Raw genomic sequence first — 23,021 nt, 5'->3', positions numbered from 1 at the left:
ATGGCAAGTTCTCTCTAGCGGAAATCAGCATGAAATGTGCACCGCAAAAACAAATGGTTTACCTGAGACGGCACGTTTTTGGGAGGCTCTATTCTGATGGAGGGGTCCCACTCTCCGGGAGGTAACACTGTCACCTGGTCCAGAAACTCATCGATGCCCGCGACCAGGTCATTCCTGTCTTTGGCCTTGTAAGCGACATCATGGAAAATCTGTGGAGCAGAAGATGGGGAGTCGTTTGCTTTTATCATCTGCTCTTTGGTCTATTTTCCAAGTCTGATCTGAATGTGGTTTGATGAGTTTGATTTTAACAGGGGGTTAAAAAAAATTGGCAGGTGACAGGATCATTTTGTTTATTGTTGTATTACTCGGTTCGGCCACAAGAGGCCACTACCCCAAGTTCTAAATAGGACTAACAGTATTCATGTTTTCTTCCACATGAGTTTTTATTCACATAACTTGCTAACATACAATATGTGAACCTTGTGTTTAGAGTGCATGGAGAAATTAAAAAATCACATGAAATTAAAAAAAAGGGCCACAACAGGGGGTAGTGACGCACTTGTCCTCTTGTGGCCACAAACAAACTTCACCTCTTTCTCAGATAAGAAAAAAATGCATAACATTAACACAACAAAGTGAAATAGCTTATTTGTCGTACCATAATTGGCTGTAAAACAAATAAAAGTGATAGGTACAATTCATTCCCATATATGATGAATTAGGCCGACATCCATACACTTCTATTTTCATACATCCCAGAGGAATGCAACATCTGGCTGTTCAGTAACATCAGGTCATAGCTGCACTGTGGGAAATCCTGTGTCTGCTGATCCCCAAAGGCTTCTCCAGCTTTTAACAGAGGTCAAAGGTTGCGTCAGTTACAGAAAAGTAGAGTTGGTAGGTGAGCTTTTGATTGATGGGATAGTTTCTCTGCTCCATTATCTTCATATATAATGTAAAAATATATATGTACTTTTGACATCACTACATTATTAGTCTCACAAACATCATGCACAAATTAAATAAAAAACTTTTCTTATAAAACGTGAAAAAAAAACTATGTAATAGGACTATTTTAACCAGTTCTAAATGTAAAATAAGGTTTTTAGGATTTTTTTTGGTTTAATAGATTATACAACATTTTATAAAGCAATCACTTCCATCTCATCTAAGAGCTGTTTCAAGTCTTTTGAACCAAGTCCAAGTAAATCAATGCTAGTATGGAAATTATAAAAGCCAATAAATATAATAATACAAAAGGAAAATAAATGTAACGTCCAGTTGGAAGTCATTAATAAATTCATCTGTATGTGAGAAATTCAAAACTGTTATAAATTGAGAGCACAAACTTCAATTTCAAGAGTCTGAGGAAGTGTCCTGGGAGTTATTGTTCCTTTTACTTTACATATATTCAAGCAGAAGGCGGCTCTTTCGACTTCCGGATGGCATGAAAAATAGGTTATTTCTAATAATCTATATGATAAAGCTGCCCAGGGAGTACAGATACACATTTTCTCTCCAGCTAGCTCTGGCACATTTATATTGAGGTGGAAAAGGCTGGTTAATGTGCACTTTCCATGGTAAAATAAACACAGTAAAACATTTAAATAACAATCTTAAATACCTTAAAGCGGGGACTGGTATTTACATTGTTGCATTGCTTCTTTTACTCAAGAAAAAGACCTGAATACTTCTTCCACCCCTGCCAACATCATCATACAGCTAGAATATGAACTTCAATAATGTTGTACTTTGGCCTCACCTCATCTGTCATCAGGGTAGCAATAGACCGGCCAATTTCATGATACTGTGGACCTTTTCCCAGAGGGCCAAGCAGGATGAAAAGAAACCTGTGTAACACAAAAGGAAAGCAGGTTTGAGTACAAATCAAATCCATTTCTAATGAAGCATTGAGGGGATTATCAGCTTATCTATCCAGACTTGAAACAGTTGACAGAGCGAAAGAGAGGCAAGCAGGGGGCTTTTCCATCAGTTTGCGTATGACCTGGTGGTGATGGGAACCTCAGCCAGGCCATTGAGGAGCACAGCAGGAGCCAGGCGGACGAACGCCACCACGGGGCGGTCTAGGAATTCCAGCTCCCCTACTAGGACGTTGGACGCCTCAGCACCAGGAGGGATCTTCTTCATGAAGTGGAGGTCAATCTGTGAGACAGAAAGAAACCAAAAAAGCACAAAAGATTAGTTTTGATTGAAAGTGGTTATTACAGTAAGTGGTTATTACAGTAAATCATCCATCTCCAAAACACTGGCTGGATCTGGATCCGATTCTGATGGTCCACACAACAAAATAAACACAAGCTTTGCTCCCCGTTAGATTTCAGCCTGGTTTCCATGACCATTTCACACGTAACCCATCCTTGGTTAAACACACAGCACTGGTTATGTGTCCAGCTATCAGTGCCCGTAGATAAACAGCGGGACCAGCGGTGGGTCTGGTTGCTCACCTTGCTGAAGTCGACAGCGCTGTTTTCTCGGCTGACGTCCTGTTTGCCCTCATTGTTAGCCGGATGGGACTGAGGCGAGACCGTTTGGCCTGTCGGGCAGAGCGGGAAAATCAATATCATGTCAATTTTTACGGACACTATCACAACACTACTTTCCCACACAAAGACAAAGGTCTCCAGTGAGTGACTAGAGGGTACGGTTACGTTCTCTGAAAAATATGATACAACAGTGGACCCTTTTGTTGAAGGCGCTGTGCTTTTATTGGTGAAAAGGTTCAGCCCTCGTGACAAAGGATAATATTGTACCTTGTTTCAGAGTGTACCTGGTGAGTTAGATTAATATTAATCTGAGGAATGCTCAGTGGTGCAGTGGACATAGTGATGTTAGCAAAAACATAAACTCAATTTCTGCAAACCAAGTGAGGTAATTAAATGAGGTGCAATCTTTAACTTCCATTAGGTGTATCAGAAAAAAAGGTTTCTCATTTTAAATGCTTTTTGGGGGATTTAGTTTTTGCTGAAACAAAGTCAAAGATTGCTCCTTTTAAATTGAAATCTCAAGCAGTTTGTGATGTGAATGCACCAGTTGCAGCTGTTTGAGCAAATCACAGCACAAGAAAACGGAAAAAACTGTGGCTTGCTCAAAATGTCACAAAGAGAGAGATGCTACTAAAACTAAAAGGTGTTGTTCGACATTTAAGGAAATACTCTGAGATGCTATCCTGCAGATAGTTAAATTAGAAGATTAATACCAATATCAAAGCTATCGGTTCCATAGGAAGCTACAGTAAAGCAAGCAGCGGGTTAGCTTAGCTTAGCTAACTGTAAACAGCTAGTCTGGCTTTGTAACAAAATCTGGAAACCAATCCTCTTAACAGCATCTCTAAAGCTCACCATTGGACATAGCCAGACTAGCTGTCCCCCCACCGTTTCCAGTTGATGCGATAAGCTAAGATAACTTGAACTGCTGGCTGCAGCTTCATATTTAGCATACAGACATGAGAATGATATCAATCTTCTTGTCTCACCCAAAATGTCGAAACAGTCCTTTGAAGGAATCATTTGGCAAATTCCTGTATTCATTTGCAGAGCGTTAGATGAGAAAATCAATACCACTCGCAACGTGTAGCCAGTAGCTGGTTTGGTTTGCTTTGCTTAGCATAAATACCCCAGAACATAACCCCATTGTCAAACCACAAATAGTTAGTTTTACACTTACCGTATTATACAAATCAAACAATCAAACTTATTTCATTACCCATGGACAAAGCCTGTTTCCACCTTTGTCTAGTTGTTATGCTATGCTAAGCTAAGCTAAGCTAAGATGCTAATCAGCTTCATATTTACCGTAAAGGGATGGTTTAACAATTTGTGTGTTATGCAGTTAGCTACCGCTAATAGTTATTAGTCACTGTTATAAGTGAAGAACATGAGTCACAGATCTTCTATGGTTTCTAGTCATTGAACACATTGTTGACAATGGCAGGAAGTGGAGAGCATAATCATGACAACCAGTACACTGCACATGCCCGGTTTGACCACATCAATAATTCTGCAGAATTGCTACCACTTACTCAAAGTTGTTAAAAGTACAAAAAAGCTTCTGCATACTTAAAACCACCTACTTTACTTTATATTTCCTCACTTTAGAGAGTTTCAAAAATAGATCTCCTAAAGGAGCATCACGACTGTGAGTAGAATGCAGAGGTTTTTTCTCTCTTTTTGACCGCACATAACCCATTTCTATCTTCTCATGATGATGCTCTACGCTTTAATGAGTTCCTTTGTATTCTATTGCTACTACTATCTCTAGGCTTTTAGTGTTTAGAGCATCAGCTGAGGCGCTGTGGTTGCCTGTGCAGATTTCCTGCTCTGTGTCGTCATGTGCGATGGGACAGTAGCCTTGCGCAACTGCCTGAAGAACACTAAGGCGTTTGGTGTTGGTATTGCCAAAGGGAGTGTCTGGGGTTGTGTTGCCGTGGCTGCTGGAGGAGTTTAAAGGTGATGGAGGGGTGGAAAGACATGACGCGCAACACACACACCACGGCCATGCCACACTGGAAAAGGTCTCTCTGGGTGGTGTATTCTTGGTGAGTTCGGGCAAACACTTGGGAGGTTTTACGGTTTGATAATAAAGGCTGTTTACTGGTTGAGCGAATGGTACACAGGCACGCACACACACACACACACACACACACACACACACACACACACACATGCAGACGACAAGAAACACAGACACAAACACGGAGAGACACAAACGAGAAAGGAGAAAATGAGATATCAAACAGTGGTAAAACAGTAAGTCACAGATGGACAGACTTTGGAAAAATGCATGCAAAGGATTACAACATTATACATGAAAACATACTCGATATATTCACATACAACAAGATTCATATTTAAGGACTGGCCCGTTTGCTCACCATTCTTGTCCATGGAATGAGGCTCGGACTGCTTCTTGCCAATATCAGCGAAGGAGCGTACAATAGGTATGCGATTGGCCAGTTTCTTGTGGTTTTGGTGGTGGTGCTGTTTGAGCAGGGCCTCACGGATCCTCTTCCTGGCCTCCGGACCTACAGGGCCCGACAACTCGTGCTGATCCAGAACCATGTCTGAGAGGTAAAGATACACACAGGGGAACACACAGAAATAGGTTTCCACATTAACTCTTTTAACACATGTGAAAGTCACAATGGCTACTACTATTTTTTATTTAAAGTTGAGCACTAGCTTTAACTCATCCTCTTTGAGTCCAAAAACAATGATGGCACCAAATGTACACATCAAAGTCTGTTTACATGAATTGATATTGTATATAGGATGTATAAAGCCTTTCTCTGGCTGCAGACAGGGCTGTGAAAAGAAATCGGATTAATTGTCCTAAGTGATGTCACTTAGGTCAGCATTGATTGCGGCTGAAGGCTACAAGTTTGAATCAAATCATTTTTGTTTGCCCAAATGTGGCACAAACTGATTTTTTTTGTTTGAACCAATGAGATACACCAAACCACCGAGTGTTCACCTGCAATCTCCTCCAGCGAGTTGGCCCTCATGTCCAGCATCACGGTGCCGTTCATGATGCAGCTGCGTAGCTCGAAAAGACTGTGCAGAGACAGGGTGGCGACGTAGGGTTTACTCCACCGCTCACCACCATCCTCGACGTCCTCCTCAAACTTAAGCCACCTGCACGGAATAAAAACACAACTCGGTAATAAATACATAGACATCATAAATTTGTCATACACGGAGCATCTTGGTGGTTGTTGTCCCTTTACTTTTGAAATGTTTCTCAATTAAAGCCAAGTGTTGTAAGTAGTTATACGTACCTTATTTAAGTTATATGTAAGTTAAACAGTGTATGGCGCCATAACAACCGATAAAAGCAAACAGGATCTACAATAAAAAGGCAAAGCTGACCAGACCCAGCTCATGTGGCCGACTGCGGTGGTGTACCTGGCTGTCTCTTTCCATTCGGCGTCCTCACCCTCCCTGAGGCAGATTTCATCCAGCTCGGTGAACAGGGCGTGGGGGATGTGCTCCTCGTCGCCATCCTCTGTCCCCAACAGGAACTGCACCCTCTGAGCTGGCGTGTCTGCTGCAGCCAACGGGACAGGAGATGGAGATTATAGACAAATAAATGGAATATCACGTCTGTTGGCAGAACTGATTTGGAGTGAACTTCAGTGCATTTTGAAGACCTACTGTGTGAGGGAGATTCTCTTCCATCATCAGCTGTAGAGTCCCTCTCCTTGGACCTCTTCCTGTGTTTGTGTCCGTGGTGACGGTGGCGTCTGTGCGACCTCCGGCCCAGGGGAACGTGAACCCCAATGTAGAGAGTGCGGTGACCTGGAGAGAACATGCAGTCGGTCCTTTAAACTCAAAACTAGTTTGATCTTTCCCACCTTTTTACAGTCATCAAACTTGTGTTTTCTTCGACCTGACTTACTTCACGTCGCAGTGCATATCCACATCTGTACGAAATGCCATCACTTCATCTTTTTATCCTATTAGACATTTGTGTGATATTGTCATAATTAGCGTATACATTCTTGAGTTGTGGCCAAAACCAGCAAAGTAGCTACAAATGCTACTGTGTTCTTCAGATTGTCTTTGCATCCCTCTGTGGTAGAAGGTGACCCACATCATCTCTTTCCAAAAACAATCTCTAACAAAAGGGTGTAGCTCTCCGGCTCTAGCTCACTGAGAGAGAACCAGAGGTAGCCTCATAATTCACACAAGGTGTCATGTGGTGAGGAATACGGGAGGTAAGAGATATGAGATACGGCGTGACTGAGTCAGTACACTGAAACTCAACTATGGGAACACCGGGCAGTAGCAGGCCGTGTAGTCAGTTAGAGTGGAACCAGAGAAGCAGCACTTAGTGAATGAACTGCTCGCTCTGGGCCCCTCTGTGCCTACGCTTGAATAAAGCGCTCTTGTCCTGTCTAATGCTGAAAATCGATTTTGAAATTGGATGACTTTTACAATTAGGGAGTTTTTTTAATTTTATTTTTAATCAATACGGAACATATAATTAGACTGGGATGGTGAGAGGATATTGCACGATGTGAGCGTTCTCTCTGATGGGTGAGCGAGCATCCACAGGGTCAGCGAGAAGATAATGAGAGCTGACTTTCCTCTCCTTTACCGACGGCCCGCGGCTCAGTAGCCGGACACGGACAGCACTATAGGACACCCCGTTCTCCTGCATATGAGGCGCCACAGTGTCCAACATAATGCCACTCTCAGGGGCCATTTAATGCTTGAGAACTAAACATTGGGATCCATCAGAGGGTAATAACTTGGTTCCCTATTTCATCTGAATGCACAATGGGACAATATAAAGGGATCACCGTTAATAATTGTACCAAGTTACAAAAATATTCCCAGATTACATTTATTAAACTGTATTTTAATCAAAGGGCGGAATTTCCTTTGGTGATTTGGGGGTTTTGGGGGCACCATAGTTGCAATGCAGAGGAGTAACAAAGGGACGCCGTATACAGCCCTGATAGCGGCAGCAACCTGTCAATCACAGTAAGCCCGCCCTAAAGCATACTCTGCCTTATGGTCTATTTGACTTTGAATGGACCATAATGTATTACATGAACATCATGCTGTATTGAAGAGGAATTTAAATTAGAGATTGAGACCATCAACTTATGTTTACAATGTTTACTGAGGGAATAAATCAAGTAGAATAATTTTCTATAGACTTCTTACAATCAAACTTGTTTTTGCGGGGTAACCAGGTGTGTCCGGTACCAACAACATTTTTCACTACTTATTTTCATTTTAGTTTCAGTCTTAGTTTACTGTAGGAAAAAAAAAACGTGAAGAACCTTTGACTTCATTGTGTCCCATTCACCCCTTGAATCCTTTCTATTTTCCCATTTTCTTTCCAAGTTAAATCCTAGCTAAAAGTTAAGCCATTTATGCAGGTTCAGAAATAAATGAGCGTATTCTATTTATTATTGTCAGACCCATTTTTATAAAATATCCCACATGAATGCCTTTCAATTTCACTAACCAGACATGACTAATCACATCATAGTGTACAAATCAGATTTAAGCAATGTACAGTCATTAAATGAGCACACTGACATCACGGTCTCTGAAAAGAGCCACCTACTCAATGCCTTCCTCCAATAGGGTGTCAGGACAGAGTTTGAGTGAGGTATGTCAGAGAACGTCAACGGGAAAACTAACCGGATGTCTCAACGTATTTGCACTTTGTGAGTGTATTTGACTCTGTCAGCATGTCGTCTGAAGGCGCATTCATCCAGAGCAAAACGCTGTTAGCATTGTGTAAATTATGTATTTCAGAAGCAGAGGAAAGATTGACTTTGCACAAAAAGCAAATTCCACAATAAAATACACATTCCAGCAATCAGGAAGAATGTTTTAGGAAAACACAAGAACGGAGCACTGACGCTTTAAAAGGTTCACGAGTCAAGACTCATGGGTGGAGGACATAAATAGCTTGCGTCCTCAAGGCCTGAACTACTGCTGATGTCAAACTATGTCTGTTCTTGTATTCTTTTAATCAGTCAAGGCTTGAATTCATGCAGCAGCATGCAACTTGCTGATTCATATCCTTAAGACGTTGTGTGTGTATTCATTTATGTACTGCTTTACGTGGCAACATAATTTAAGCAGTTCTGATTGGCTGGGGGGTTGTGCATTCTCTTCCCACTGGCTCTGGCTACATGGCTCTGACGTTGCAGCACAATCGTTCTTCTAAATGTATTCTCATGGATGCAGTTACTGGGTTCTGACCTCTCCTACTTGAAGGGGTTGTAAAGTCAAGTTTATTACCATGGTGCCCACACAAAATCTACAATATGCAATACTCATATTTAGATCTCAGGAAAGTGGCTGTGACAAAAAATCCCTTTAAGGAATGCAACTTATACAGCATATCAGAGCATATCTATGATTGAGGGATTGCCTCTATACGAGTAACAACATGGTGACAGCTGAGCCTGCTCACTGTAGTTTTTAGTAGGGAACCGTGCATTTGTTGGAGAGTATTTTCATTAGCAGATTAATCCACATGTGGTGCTCCCATGTGTATTTGGGGCAGCAGGACGGTGTATGTGAACACGAGGCTTTGGCTCCACAGACAACACTTGTTAGTGTGATACATTTATTGTTGGTTTTGTTGTTTTCATGGAATTTGTAATCAGTAAGAAAAATATATTATATTACCAGATCTCACCTTTAAATCCCCTGCTGCTGTGTCCTTCAAAACATAATTCAAATTGTAACGTGTAAACCAATCTAGGATCCCTTAGAAATCCCAAATGTGAGTGTGTGAGAATGAGGACGCAGTAAGTGGTGTGGCTGAGAGGCATTAGTGAGATAACCTCAGAGGAGCTCCTTCTCCTCCTGCGTGGTGCTGACGCAGAGTCAACGTTGCCACAGCATCAGACTGAGAGCTAGTCATTACAGGGTCCTTGAGATGAAAGCCCCATCTCACCGGCAGTGTCAGGATCAAAGATTGACGTTGCATAGCAACAGAAACACAGGGCATACTGACGGAGGAAGCAGTTCTCTCTGCAACGCTCTAAAAGAAAGTTTTTATTTATCCTTATATATATATATATATATATATATATATATATATCCTCTACACTATACTTACACAAAGATCCTGGGGTCAAGCTGGCAAAAAGAAGTTCCCTCTAATAAACAAGTAAAAAAGTGCCAACTGCCACGAGTGTGTAGCTAACGTACCAAGACACGATCTTAAGTGGAGAAAGTCAGCGAATTCATCCAGACCCTCTTGACTGATCCTGTTAATAAATTGGCAAAACAGCAAAGCAAAAGGTGTATAACTAACAATTGCTTTCTACTAGCCAAGACCGATGCAAGGCCAACTAGCTAACTGTAAGCTAAGCTAAGGTTAGTCAGCTAGCTGTTACTGAGCTATGCGGCATGGATCTGGCATTGGTTGGGTCATGATGTTAGCTGGTAATTTGCAAAGTGCAAGCTAGTTAGTTCAATGGAGCCAGTGGTCCAAATAAAATACCGAACATACCCTGATGCCATTATGTGATAACAAATTGTGGCAGCGGGACAAGGTCTAATCAGTCTCAGCTGGGGTGAGGGTTAATCAGCCCCAGCTGGGGTTAATCTGTGTGTGTGTGTGTGCGTGTGTGCGTGTGTGCGTGTGTGCGTGTGTGCGTGTGCGTGTGTGCCTGTCCTCAAAAGGAGCAGTAGCGACGGAGGAGGAGGAGGAGCAGGAGCAGGAGGCGAGAGTTCGCGATACAGCTGTGTGTGTGTCCTATGAGAATAAAAAGGTTTTGTGAACCCCAATACTCGGTGTTGCTGCCTCTGTTCAGTCCGAGACTCACAGGATAACGTGGAAAGGCGTTACAAAATATTTTGTAAAAGTTCTCCATAGTGCCTTTTAAAAAATTGTCATATTTTCATTTCCACATTTCTGGATCAGTAAACCTTGGATGGAACAGATTGTTTGTCCTCAGTTCATGTTCTAGATTTGAGAGGATTTCTGTTAATTATCCAGCAAAGTAAAAAAAACTCAGTAAACCTGTTCTTTGTAAGATACTCTGCCAATTCAGCATGCTGTTGGTGCATGAATTGGCATCTCCGTCTCTTTTATGATGGACGAAAGGCTGACGCAAACAAATGAGCAGAGAATAAAGCTCTTGCTCTTTGAAGCTGCAGGACTAACAGCAAAACCTAATAACCATTTGTAATGGTTTAGACAGGTGGACGGACAAGTTTTCTGCCATTAGTAAGCTGTGCTGTCTGTTACAACACTAAAGTCAGGAGGCAAGTTTACAGCTATACAACTCTGCTATTGCTTTACTGTATATCATAATATATCATCAATTAAGCTTGACTACAAAGGAAAATACACCTCCGGACGACAACCAGGGCCAAAGATACAAAAAGTACCAACAATTTTTTTGTTGCATTTTGATGTGTTTCACATGCAATCTGTCACTTGCAAGTCTGTTAACGTTATGGAAATGCAATGCTAATTCACTGGAGTGCCTATTTTACTTTTATCGTCATCCCTGAAAACGTTTATTTTTAATTGTACAATGTTGAAGATTACTTCTGGCTGTTACCTTCTAGTTCTTCCTTCTCAAAGTTGGTGTTGAGCATGGAGCGCGTGCCACCGCGGTCCACCACTGCCTCCTCATCAGCTCTCTGAAAGAGACACACACAGACACACACACAATTGAGGAGCACGAACAGTTTGCGTGTGTTGCCCACACATTTTTTTAAAGCATATTCTCATATTAGATTTACAAACATCCAAAAAGAAGAATATGATGCGCACTAGCTAACACTTGACGGCACTTAATCAGCGCTAATAATTAAGGTGTCGTTAAGGTGTCAAGCATGTCACGTTCCACCATGCCACATGGGACATGCGGCCCGCAGAAGGAGCCTCGCTGAGTCATATGTCATTGAAATGCTCCAAGTTGTTACGTAAGCCTATTTGTAAATGAGAACGCCCGCAAACTCAGCATCGTAACCCTAACTTCCCCCAAATGTCACCGTGGCAATGAAAGGGCAGCCATGCGCTACTATTCTGCACTGTTCTTGAGTCATGGTATGAACGAGAAGGCATCATTGTGCGTAAGCCTTAAATCATGGAAATGTTCCACCACCCACACCTTCTTGGCGGGATACATTTCTCGGGGAACTAGAGCAGCAGCAGATGTTGGATGCGTAGAGTGGAGGGGGGAACGAGGACATGGGGGGGAACGAGGACCGGGGGGAACGAGGACCAGGGGGGAACAAGGACATGGGGGGAATGAGGACCAGTGAGGAACGAGGATCAGGGGGGAATGAGGACCAGGGGGGAACGGATGCGACACAGCGCTTTCCTGGTTTACTCCATGCTATGAAAAGCTCCTGACCTTGAGAAATGGAAGAAAGAAAAAGAGACTTTGAATGCTCACTATGCTTTTAAAATATTTAATGAAAACACTGGCTTGTTATTCGTGGTGTTTTCAATTCAGGATGGTAATCTTACACATGCAAGATGAAAATGTTCACACAGAAACACTGCTGCCGCAGAGATCAGTATGCTATAAAAAAAATGTTGTTTTAAATATTTACCACTGTGTGCCGGTATGTCTGCACCAATCAGCTGCTTTTGCTTCTTTTTTTCTTTATGAGAGGACCAACAACTCCCCAAACAACACTCTTCAACTCAAAATATGTGTCACTGAAAATAAAACAACATATTAAGTAATAACAAGAGGCTGGAAGTATCCAGATCATTTAAGCCAGTGCACCGATATTGACAGCTTTCGCCCTGAATTAGAAAGGTGGCTTCCTGTTGTTGTTCCTATCAAATTCCATTGCTCAGGGAACTGCAGGTCAATACCTCAAGGCCATAAACAATTATGGCAACTCCATAACCTTCTCCCGACTCTCCCGACTCTGTCCCAAATCCAGGTGTACGCCTGTGTTTGTTCCTTTCATTATTTACATCATGTGTTCTCTGCCCTCTAGACGCCCTCCATGAATTTGCCTCCTGACTTTAGTGTTGTAACATCAGTTATAATCATTATCATTGTTATTATTGTCTGAGCAGAGCACACACGCTATTATTTAGCTGCCTCATTATCTGTCCTACTGCCAGCCATAAGCATAAACACTACAACTGAAGCTCAAACAGGAATGGAAGAACAATAAGCTAAATAACCACTAAGTTTTGGACTTTAGAAAAAATATCCACAGTTTGACATGTCCCTCAAGTAAGCTTAAGGGATTACTGTAAGAGAGAGTCTGCCCAAGCCAAGCTACACTGGTCCAGAGTCTGGCATCTTTGAGGGTAAAATTCACTGTCTGAACAAGTATCTCACTCTTATTGCTATTCTATCTTGCACGGGTGTCAGTATTACTTCTTATGAACTAAATATTCATCCCTCTATTGTTTATATTTTTACTTATTCTGATTTTCTTCTGTTCTCTGGCACAAGCATTTCCTTCAGGTTTAATAAAGTTCTATTTTATCTCAAACCCCATTAGTTTTCCAATTGCACACAGCTGGCCTGTGTATTCTCTTTTTTTACGTAGTACAGTAGGCCAGACATTCCTGTACTTTTAACCAGGTGCAACCACAGGCTATTAGGAAATGTTTTAAAAATGAAACAAAACAAAATGACAAAAATCCAGCTAACTTCATGTGAACATATGCCACTAGAGAATCAGGTTCTCTGATGAATACAGATCAAACATTAGGGGCAAATTATTTCAATTTATCACATCAGACAGAATCTTAAATATACACTTCTCACTTACAATCACTGGCATTATCAAAAAGGTTAAAGAACCCCCCCGAGTTCATCTCAATGAATTATTTAGCCTGAGGAAAAAGAAAGGTTGACATCTCTTTTGAACATGAAACTAGACTCACTAGCACTAGACTGGCTGGTGTGTTAGCCATTAGCTCATCAGCTATACAGTAGTTAACCAACTAGTCTTTTTGTCAAAATGTACACAGATGTTGATGGGTTTTTATTCAAATGCTGAATTTCTTGAAATGAAGCCAGGAGTGACTTTTAACATGTTGATGATGTCACTGGGTGGTGTGTGTCCCTTTAAGGCTGTATCTGGCCAATGCTTGCCATTAGAAGTGATCAAATGAAATCTGAATTTTCCAGTCAAAAATCTGAATTTGTCAGTCAGAAATCAGATTTTTTTTTTGTTGCAAAAAACACAAACATTATACTATGAATATCAAAGGCAAACAATAATCAACCTGGGAGGCTTGTGGCATACGATATTGTGACAAGCTGGAGGTGGCTGATGCTGCCCATCAGTCTTTGATCCAGGGAGATTAAGCGAGAACACTGGTGGTACAACACTCAAGAGACACACACACACGGACAACCACGTGAGAGACAAGCCAAAGCATGAAAGAGGCATGTGGACAGATGCTGGGTGCCAACATGGCAGGCTTACTGTACAGACGGACGTTACACAGGCCCAGATGAGGACTCATCATCAAGTCCCTAGAGACAGACTTCCCTAGATTTCCGCTGACAGATGGTTCATGGTAATCTGAAATGCTTGGGTGTTCTGTGTGTGTTAATTTTTGTCATTGCCCGTGCCTCTGCGTTCCAATTCACTCCGATCTAATCCTCCTCAGACTCAAGACTGACCGCTGCACACCATCTAGTGAGAGAGGAGTCACATAATCAGCGCTCCAGATCGAGAGGTGGCATCCCGATGCCAGGGGGGCTGAAAGAACTCAATAAAAGACCTGACGAAAGAGCTGCGCTGAGAGACCGTCCCACCCTGCGGCAGTTAAGTGAGAGGTTGTCTAAAGGGACTCTGTTGCACGGAAACGCTACTGCTTTTGTCCACAGGGGCCGCCAGAATCAACACAAAATGACACTTCCTTTTAGCAGCTTCACATTTCTTTTCTCAAAGGAATAGAACCTTCTCATAAACCTGGGAGAGGAGCTGGGGGGGGGGGGGGGGGGGTTCGGCCCCTGCAGGGATCCCAGGGAAACTCCCTGAGACACACACTGTGTCTCCCTGTCCCCGACCTATGACAACTACACACATCTAAATGCAGCCATTATGCAACTCAAAAAGCCCCAGCGTGGGTATCATGTGAGGATTTAACCAGTGTCTCCATCTGCCAAGTCCACCGCTGTCTTCCAGCAACAAGTATCGCTGTCGGCCTGCTAGCTACACTGGAATGTGGACAAACAGGGATGGAGCACTGTATGTATTACACACAACAGCTATTGCGCTCACAGTTGGGAGTTATAGGAAAAGGTCAGAGGTCATCAATGGTGTACAAAAGGCGTGACACCACATCACAGGTTAGCTGGTTTCCAGTCACACCTCCCCACTGGACTGACCTGCTAAATAATATGTATGTCCATCCATCCATCCATCCATTATCAGCCGCTTATCCAGGGTCGGGTCGCGGTGGCAGCAGGTTCAGCAGGCCGACCCAGGCTTCCCTCTCACCCGCAACACTTTCCAGCTCATCCTGGGGGATCCCGAGGCGTTCCAAGGCCAGCCGGGAGATATAATCCCTCCAGCGTGTCCTCGGTCTTCCCCGGGGCCTCCTACCAGTTGGACGTGCCTGGAAAACCTCTAATGGGAGGCGTCCAGGAGGCATCCTGACTAGATGCCTGAACCACCTCAGCTGACTCCTTTCGATACGAAGGAGCAGCGACTCGACCCCAAGCTCCCCCCTGATGTCCGAGCTCCTTAGCCTATCTCTAAGGCTGAGCCCGGCCACCCTACGGAGGAAGCTCATTTCGGCCGCTTGTATCCGAGATCTCGTTCTTTCGGTCACGACCCAGAGTTCGTGGCCATAGGTGAGGGTTGGAACGTAGACCGACCAGTAAATGGAGAGCTTTGCCTTCCGGATCCGCACCGATCCGCCTGTCGATCTCCCGCTCCACCTTACCCTCACTCGTGAACAAGACCCCGAGATACTTGAACTCCCTCGCTTGGGGTAGGCAGTTTGTCCCCACCTGGAGGGAGCAATCCGCCGGTTTCCGGCAGAGCACCATGACCTCAGATTTGGAGGTGCTAACTTTCATCCCTGCCGCTTCGCACTCGGCTGCAAAACGCCCCAGTGAATGCTGGAGGTCACGGTCCGAGGAAGCAAACAGGACCACATCATCCGCGAACAGCAGAGAGGCGATCCCGAGACTTCCGAACCGGATCCTCTCCGCCCCCTGGCTGCGCCTAGATATCCTGTCCATGAAGGTCACAAACAGGACTGGTGATAAAGGGCAGCCCTGGTGGAGGCCAACACCCACCGGGAACATGTCTGACTTACTACCAAGGATACGAACACAGCTCCTACCGCAGGCGTACAGAGACCGGATGGCCCATGCCAACGGGTCCGGCACCCCATACCCCCGCAGCATCCCCCACAAAAACCCCCGAGGGACCCGGTCGAAAGCCTTCTCCAGGTCTACAAAGCACATGTAAACTGGTTGGGCAAACTCCCAGGACCCCTCCAGTAATCTTGTGAGGGTAAAGAGCTGGTTCACTGTTCCACGACCGGGACGGAATCCGCACTGTTCGTCTTGAATCCGAGGTTCGACAAGCGGTCGGAGCCTCCTTTCCAGCACCCTGGCATAAGCTTTTCCCGGGAGGCTGAGCAGCGTGATACCACGATAGTTCGAGCACACTCTCCGGTCCCCCTTCTTGAAGATGGGAACCACCACCCCGGTCTGCCAGTCCATGGGCACTGTTCCCGACCCCCACGTGACACTGAAAAGGCGTGTCAACCAAGACAGCCCAACAATGTCCAGCGCTTTCAGCATCTCAGGGCAGATCTCATCCACCCCTGGCGCCTTGCCACCAAGGAGCTTTTTGACTACCTTAGCGACCTCTGCCAGGGATATGGGTGAAACCACCCCAAAGTCTCAATGGGACTTCCTGAACCAAAGAAACCGAAAAAATTGAAACACCTTTGTTTTCAGTCCTATCCAATGACAGTTTCCATCTCTGCATTTCCTGATAAATATCCGGATGCTATGCTCCTCTCTGCTCCCTGTGAGCCAGAATCTCCCGCCTGCAGGTCCCTGCTACTATATATAGACACCACCTCATGACGCTGACCCCAGACCAGCCGAGAGAGTTGCATCTCTGCTCACCAATCTGGGTTGAGATTAATCTGCCGGCCTTTACGGCAGGATAAAGCCTTGTCTCCGACCATGGGATCAGTGATGGAGGGCCCTGCGTGGCGGAGAGAATTAAATGAGCCATTTCTCCGGTTTGCCCGGTCGCTGATGAAGGCTTCGTGGAGGGGTGGGGTGGGGCATGGGGGCATGTGACCGGCATGATGAATAGAAACACGCTAACATAGCATGAACACATCGTGTCCACGTTTGTCCCCACATGATGTTTTTCCATCATAAGCCTCTTTCTGGTTATTGATTTGTTTCCGTGTACTCCAATAATCACCTCTGCGGGCGGCACATGCATTGTACACACCATCATGCATTGCCCGCTGATGCCCCCAGTTCCTCTGCAGGCAGTGGTGTGATGGGGCTTAGGAGTGAGCCGCACAGGGGGGGGGGCAGCAAAAGGCTTCGGGGCCCCGGACACCAACCGAGGACCAGGCGATGTTCTAATGTCACACTGTGTTATGATGGCGTGTGTTCATGTGTGAGGGTGGCGAGCATTCATGCAGTGAGGGTTAGTGGAGCATCATGACCTTGAAATGCTTGACATTGGATTCTATCTGATTTCCATTCAATGCACATATCGTTTGACGTGTGGCATATGGGTTTAATATCCTGCACTCACATGCATATGCTTGGTTAGTTTTATTCATGTAAGGGTTCTTTAATCCTGAACACAGGGGAGAAAGTCCTAATTTATTAATGTATGTATTAAAGCAAAACTAGGTCACTTTTGAGAATAAGAAGGAACATGATCTCCTTCTTACAAATTAAAAGTTAAAGTCATAAACAATAATAAAACGTACAAATAAAATAGCAAAAATAGAAAAGTCCCTTACAGGATTACCACCAGTGTCCCCAGGTGTCTCTGGAAGTATTGGATCTAGAGTTACATGTTTCCAAGCAGGTGAGTAGATGCACAGGCTTCCCACGTCATGGTCATAAACAAGCGTGGTGTGTGTGTGTGTGTGTGTGTGTGTGTGTGTGTGTGTGTGTGTGTGTGTGTGTTCTAGCAGACTTGTTAATCACTCTGCACTTTAAAATTGCATTCTGATCCAGATTCCCCACACACGAGACAAGGGAGGCATTTCTCCACCATTTCATCACCTGATTCCTCTTCGCCTGCATGTGCGGTCCCGTGTCCCGACCACTCTTCCTGATTAGTTTCATGCCTGACATTGTTAAACTGCGCCTGAGGAGGATCGAGTGACTGCCCCCCCCCCCCCGCCCCCAAAAAAAAGAAAAGAGCCAAAAAAAGCCGGCGTGTCCTCGGGATCACCAGGCAGCCGACTCCCTGGCTTTTGTCAACTCATCTGGTGACCGCTGGTAAACGGGGGGGAACCAACCGTACTTCTACTACCGAATGGTAAGCCAAGCAACTGCAGTTACATTGACTGATCGGCAATGGGACAAGGGGATCACAAAAAGTTCACCTATATGCAACAACTTGTGGGTTATTTTTATATGATACAAGTCCAAAAATAAACCCAGCCAACAGTGAAAATGACCTGGACATCCTCTAATGAGACTCATCTTACACTTACTGGTGCACCAGTTTCCTCCTGACACCTGACTTCAGGCATTGACTCACATGTAGACCGCCCTGCCACTGGCTGCGAACCAGCGAGCGGGTGAACTCCGGCTCGTAATGTCAGTGAATACGGCTGCTGTCCCGATAATCAATGGGAGAATGACTTTGTTGATTGATGGCGTTTGAATCAGTGTTGGATGGCACTTTTAATGACCTTCAGCAGCGTTTTCATTTAAAGGACCACGCTGATGGTTTCATAATGCCTCCTGTGGCTCTGGAGGGAGCTTAGAGTCTAAGGAATTGAGGCCGGTGATGTCATATCCATTATCCACCAGCAGAAGTGAAGTGAAGCCAATGAGCCGCTGTTTATTGATAAATAATATTCATATTGAATATCTCGACCAAACAGCTGTTGAGATACACATGTCCCTTGATTTATAGTTAAGAGAACAAAAAAAGACAAATAAGGAGGTTTACCTTCGATACTGCCCCTTTAAATGACACATTTCTGGATAGGGAGGAGTCATGTGAGATGACAACATATGTGAATATTGAAATTCAGCCACATTGCAACTTTGCGATCATTTTTTGGATGCAAGGGAACGACAGAAAAAAATACTGATTCCATGTTACGCATAGAAAAGAAATATTAATGCACATTTATTTGACAAGAGCCTGGCCAATTGATGCGAGGATGAAAAGTGCTTTCACACTAATGCTCTAGCTTTTCCTATACAGTAGTGGAATACTGACTAGTCTGCAAAACAATTAAAGTAGTTTTACTTTCATGCGGTGAGATTTCTACCGTTGGGGGAAAAAAATGATGTCAGTGAATGCAACACTCGCCGAGCATATTAACGGTCCACTGATGTTATCTTTCATACGTAACTGGCTATAAAACAACAGAGGGGATGTTTCTACACCAGATCTTATATTCCATTATAAAAATATATACCACGGACCTCTTTTCTCATGGTCTTCCGGGACGCTCTCCTAAGGTTCTGACAACAGCAGGGATGAAGAATGTTTCCATTACTATACCTCTAGATCTAGGCCATGAGGTGTACTCTAGAAAAGCCTGCAAGATGTAGTACAATGCATTAATTCATTACAGAAAGTATGGAGGAAAAGCCAAGCAGGTGGTGTTTTCTACTAAATCCATAAGAGTGGGTCTTAATGTAAATCTGTTTATTTACTGTCAATCTGTGCAAGGAGCCAGAGTCATTATGTAGCTCGTAGCTAGCTAAGAGGGGAAATGGATTATAAACGACTGTGCGAGCCCGGTGATTGGCCGACAGCTTCTGTTGTCGTAGTTTTCATCCCTACAGATGGCCGTGGTTACCGTGGCGATGGCAGCAGGATCAGCATCGGGAGCGCCACGGGGGGAAAGAACTCGCTACGCTCACTGGGAACATCTCTGCATCGTCACTTCTCTCTCTGACCTTTGTTGGACAGATTTGAAATCTGATTACCAGATTTCAAATCTGGTAAGCAGGTAAGGGAGACTTTCTTGCATGTCCTAAAAGCACAACAAAAAAAACACCAGGAAGAATGTACTTGTGCGTGCTCAAACGCAGACAAATCCACCGGCTCCTGGCTTTTGTTCGCCCACTTTCTCTCCCTCACAGATCACCAGGGTCAGTGTATAAGCTCCTCTCTCGCCCGAGAAATGACAGCCCCATCTGTCAGCCAACCTCCCCGGCACCTCTCGAATGCACAGCAGCACCAGTGGCTTCTCTCTGAGCCGTCCGTCAACGAGACATGCGTCGACTTCGAGCAGCCAGGAAAAACAGAGCGATCAAACGCAAAGCTTTTGTTGTGTTTTTGAGAATACCGATGGATTACTATTTCCAGTTCGACGGCAGAGTCAATGAAATGCTCGGCGAGATCAAAGCGACCTACCTGATTAATAAATCCTCTATTGTGGTCCACAGAGAGCATGGTGTGCCTCCTGTGAGGTCGGGGGCAGGATGCCCGCCAACTCCCCTTGTGCTTGCGGCAATGGAAAGACGAGAGGCAGCGGGCTCAGGGCCTGAGCCCCACACTGGACCGAGAGTGATGCGCTTGTGATTATGTGTGAAAAGTCAGAGTGAACAGCAGAGGCCAAGATCAGCTGTTGGGCCGTCGGTCGAAAAAAAGAAGAAAAAGCCTCCCTCCTCAGACGCTCTCTCCTCGGACACTCTTCCCGTGCAGGAACATGGCAGCGACCTTGCTCAGGAAAAGCCCCATGAGAAGACAGCATGAAAACCAAAAAAGCAGGGAGCTCGACACAGCGCAGACTCTCCCTCCCGACTGCTTTTATCCAGTGGCTGCATCAAATGTTTCTGACAAGCGTCCATCCACCAATCTCCCCTCCCTCCTCCCCAGAGAGATTAGTGCTCTGACATCACGGATGCTGCTGCTCTACTGAGCCGTGTAGCTCTAAGAGAAGCCTCGGGTCAAATAACAGCGTCCTGCTTCACGCAGCCTCATTGCACCCGGCGGCTGCACACCTCACACCGGGCAAGAAGCAAGCATTACAGTCTTGCTGAATACAGTTTGTGCATCTTTAAGCACGAGTGTCTGCACAAGATACCCGGGAGGGGGGGGAATGTAGTGCATCGTCAGCGGAAACTTTGGTCGAGGCACGGCGCGCTGGAAACGGATCCGGAGGAAGGACTTATTTCTGTACAGTTGCAATAACGCTGTCCTTGAGGTTCCTGCCCTCATGGTATGTTTTCAACAGCAAAAAGGTGACATCTCGCCATCACTCATCTCGCCATCTGCCTCTCACATTCTCCCCCTGGCTCTGTACCTCCATGTCCTCTTCACCTCCCTCCCCACCGACTGGGCTATAATTAACCACAGAGAGGTGCACAGGCTGTGCACGGGGCCTTTCGGGGCCTTTCTCGGCAGAACAAGCCTCCGTCCGCTCACAATGATCTCCCCCCTGAACAAGCTGATGGACCCCGAAACCGGACGGCACTGGGCAGGCGACACCGCTGTTACGTCAGGGTTGTAATTAGGACCACGACACTCCAGAGGTAAAGGCCTATCTCTGTGACGACAAATGATCAGATGAGACAGACGAGCTGAGCAGCGACCACTGGAAGTGATGACAATTAGGGGTCGTGGATGTCACTAACAACGTTATAGCCAGCAAACACAACGTTGGCCTGTATTTGCTCTTTAGCAGTTAGAAAGCAGGACACAGGCACATCCTCGGGGTCTCGACTGTGTATTCATGGTCTAACTGTGACCCACACTGTTCATTTACTACCTGACAACTTTTCTGCTTATTTCTTCTCTTTTCTTAATCCACCGTGACTCTCTTCCACACTACCCACTATATATATATATATATATATATATATATATATATATATATATATATATATATATATATATATGAACATCTGGTTTCACATCTGGTTTCACAATTAATGTGTTCATTTCATCAGATTATAATAGAAGCTATTACAGGCTAATAATAGAGGTGCAGGAATGATTCAGCATTTCTTTTTGCACTTCTTGTTCCCTCATCTTGAAGTCAAGGGTTTTCTTTGGGTTTTTTTTTTTTAATGGGTTTCAATGCCTGAAATAAAGTCTGTAAAAATAAAAGAGAAGTTAATGTTTAAAAGTTGGGTGCTAACCCCATCACCGGTTTGCCTTTACAGCCTCGCCGTGCTTGTACTCCCACCCCTGCTGCCAGAGAGGTTTGTTTTTCAGCCTAACATTGGTTTTCTGCCGATTGCGTCGCTTTAACAATCCCAAAAGTGGTGTTCCTTTGTGAGGATTATCTTGCTGAACAATACCTGTAAGCACAGTAAACGCTTGTTTGCCACAGAGTTTGTTCTCAGCGATAATCCATAGGTGGAGGGAAGCGGTGAGATGCTGACTCCCTGCTGGTCTACAACAACACACCACCCCTGCTCCGATCAGGCGACATAAGACGGAGTGGCGTCTGATCCTCAGCCAGAAAGGGAACACGCGTATTTTCCACAGTGCTGAACTACGTCTTAAAAGTTCAGTTGAATCCCACGGCAGCGAAAACAGCCAAAAGCTTGCAAATTACTCCCCAAACTATTTTAGTACAAAACATGTGGTTGTTTTCAACAAACATCAAGCCAACATTGTCACCACTTTGTATCGTTAATCAGATATAACAATGAGGGGAATGAGACAAATTAAACTTGAAATGTGTGTTCCTTTGATTGAAAAGATTAGTACTGAGCTTGTGTTTGCATTCTATTCATAACAAGTGACCTCGGGGCGATCGAATGACAAAAGGTGGCAACTATCAATGGCTCCTCGCAGCCTTTAGGAAAGTATACGTCCTAAAGGGAACACGTGGAGTTCTATCAAGTGGAGGATTGAACTCCACTGGCAGACACTTTGTGCTCATTCTTGTCCTCAGTCTGGCTCACGGCCCAACGGTTGCATAAGCAATGTTTTTTCTCAGAGCAGATATGACATGCATCCAAACTCTTCTCCCCGACTGGCTCAATTGTCTCCTCGTGCTCTCATCCGGTGATCCCCACAAAGCAGTTGCACTTCACTCTTATTTTCTATTATTATTATTTATCTGCCCGGCGTGTCCTCGGACAGATGCACAGTGACACACGTGACAATTGTGATCTAAAAATACACAACATCTGCTAAACAAGCTGGCTAATGAAAGTTAGAAACCAAATACAGCTGTGCAACATTACTGTAGATTACAGATTATAGAAAAACATGGATTAACAGCAAATTTGTGATCAACACATGGAGCCATCGGGAAACTAGAGCAGCCCGGAGAAAACCTGCAGAATCTTTTACTATAGCGTAGCGACATTCAGCACATACTTTGTGACCTAACCATTTATCATGTTGGCC

At 44.6% G+C, this 23,021-nt stretch overlaps 1 protein-coding gene across 2 annotated transcripts in view; it reads right to left on the bottom strand.

Annotated features, from left to right (window-relative positions):
- The window catches only part of LOC117746287 (sodium-driven chloride bicarbonate exchanger-like), a 39,363-nt gene that overhangs the window by 13,601 nt on the left and 2,741 nt on the right, over positions 1–23,021 (bottom strand). The window contains exons 4-13 of one of the 2 annotated variants that reach the window (XM_034555338.1): positions 11,072–11,153; positions 6,171–6,314; positions 5,922–6,063; positions 5,491–5,651; positions 4,892–5,080; positions 3,494–3,538; positions 2,466–2,554; positions 2,006–2,163; positions 1,763–1,850; positions 63–209 (exon numbers count right to left, since the gene is read on the bottom strand). In XM_034555338.1, coding sequence (XP_034411229.1) covers positions 63–209; positions 1,763–1,850; positions 2,006–2,163; positions 2,466–2,554; positions 3,494–3,538; positions 4,892–5,080; positions 5,491–5,651; positions 5,922–6,063; positions 6,171–6,314; positions 11,072–11,153 — 1,245 coding nt within the window. The remainder of the gene's footprint in view (positions 1–62; positions 210–1,762; positions 1,851–2,005; positions 2,164–2,465; positions 2,555–3,493; positions 3,539–4,891; positions 5,081–5,490; positions 5,652–5,921; positions 6,064–6,170; positions 6,315–11,071; positions 11,154–23,021) is intronic. The other variant, XM_034555346.1, reaches the window with a different exon arrangement.

This window comes from Cyclopterus lumpus, chromosome 2 (genome assembly GCF_009769545.1).
Source record: "Cyclopterus lumpus isolate fCycLum1 chromosome 2, fCycLum1.pri, whole genome shotgun sequence".
NCBI classification, from domain to species: Eukaryota; Metazoa; Chordata; class Actinopteri; order Perciformes; family Cyclopteridae; genus Cyclopterus; species Cyclopterus lumpus.
The sequence above is the reverse complement of the archived record's forward strand: the minus strand, read 5'-3'. Positions and strand labels throughout refer to the sequence as shown.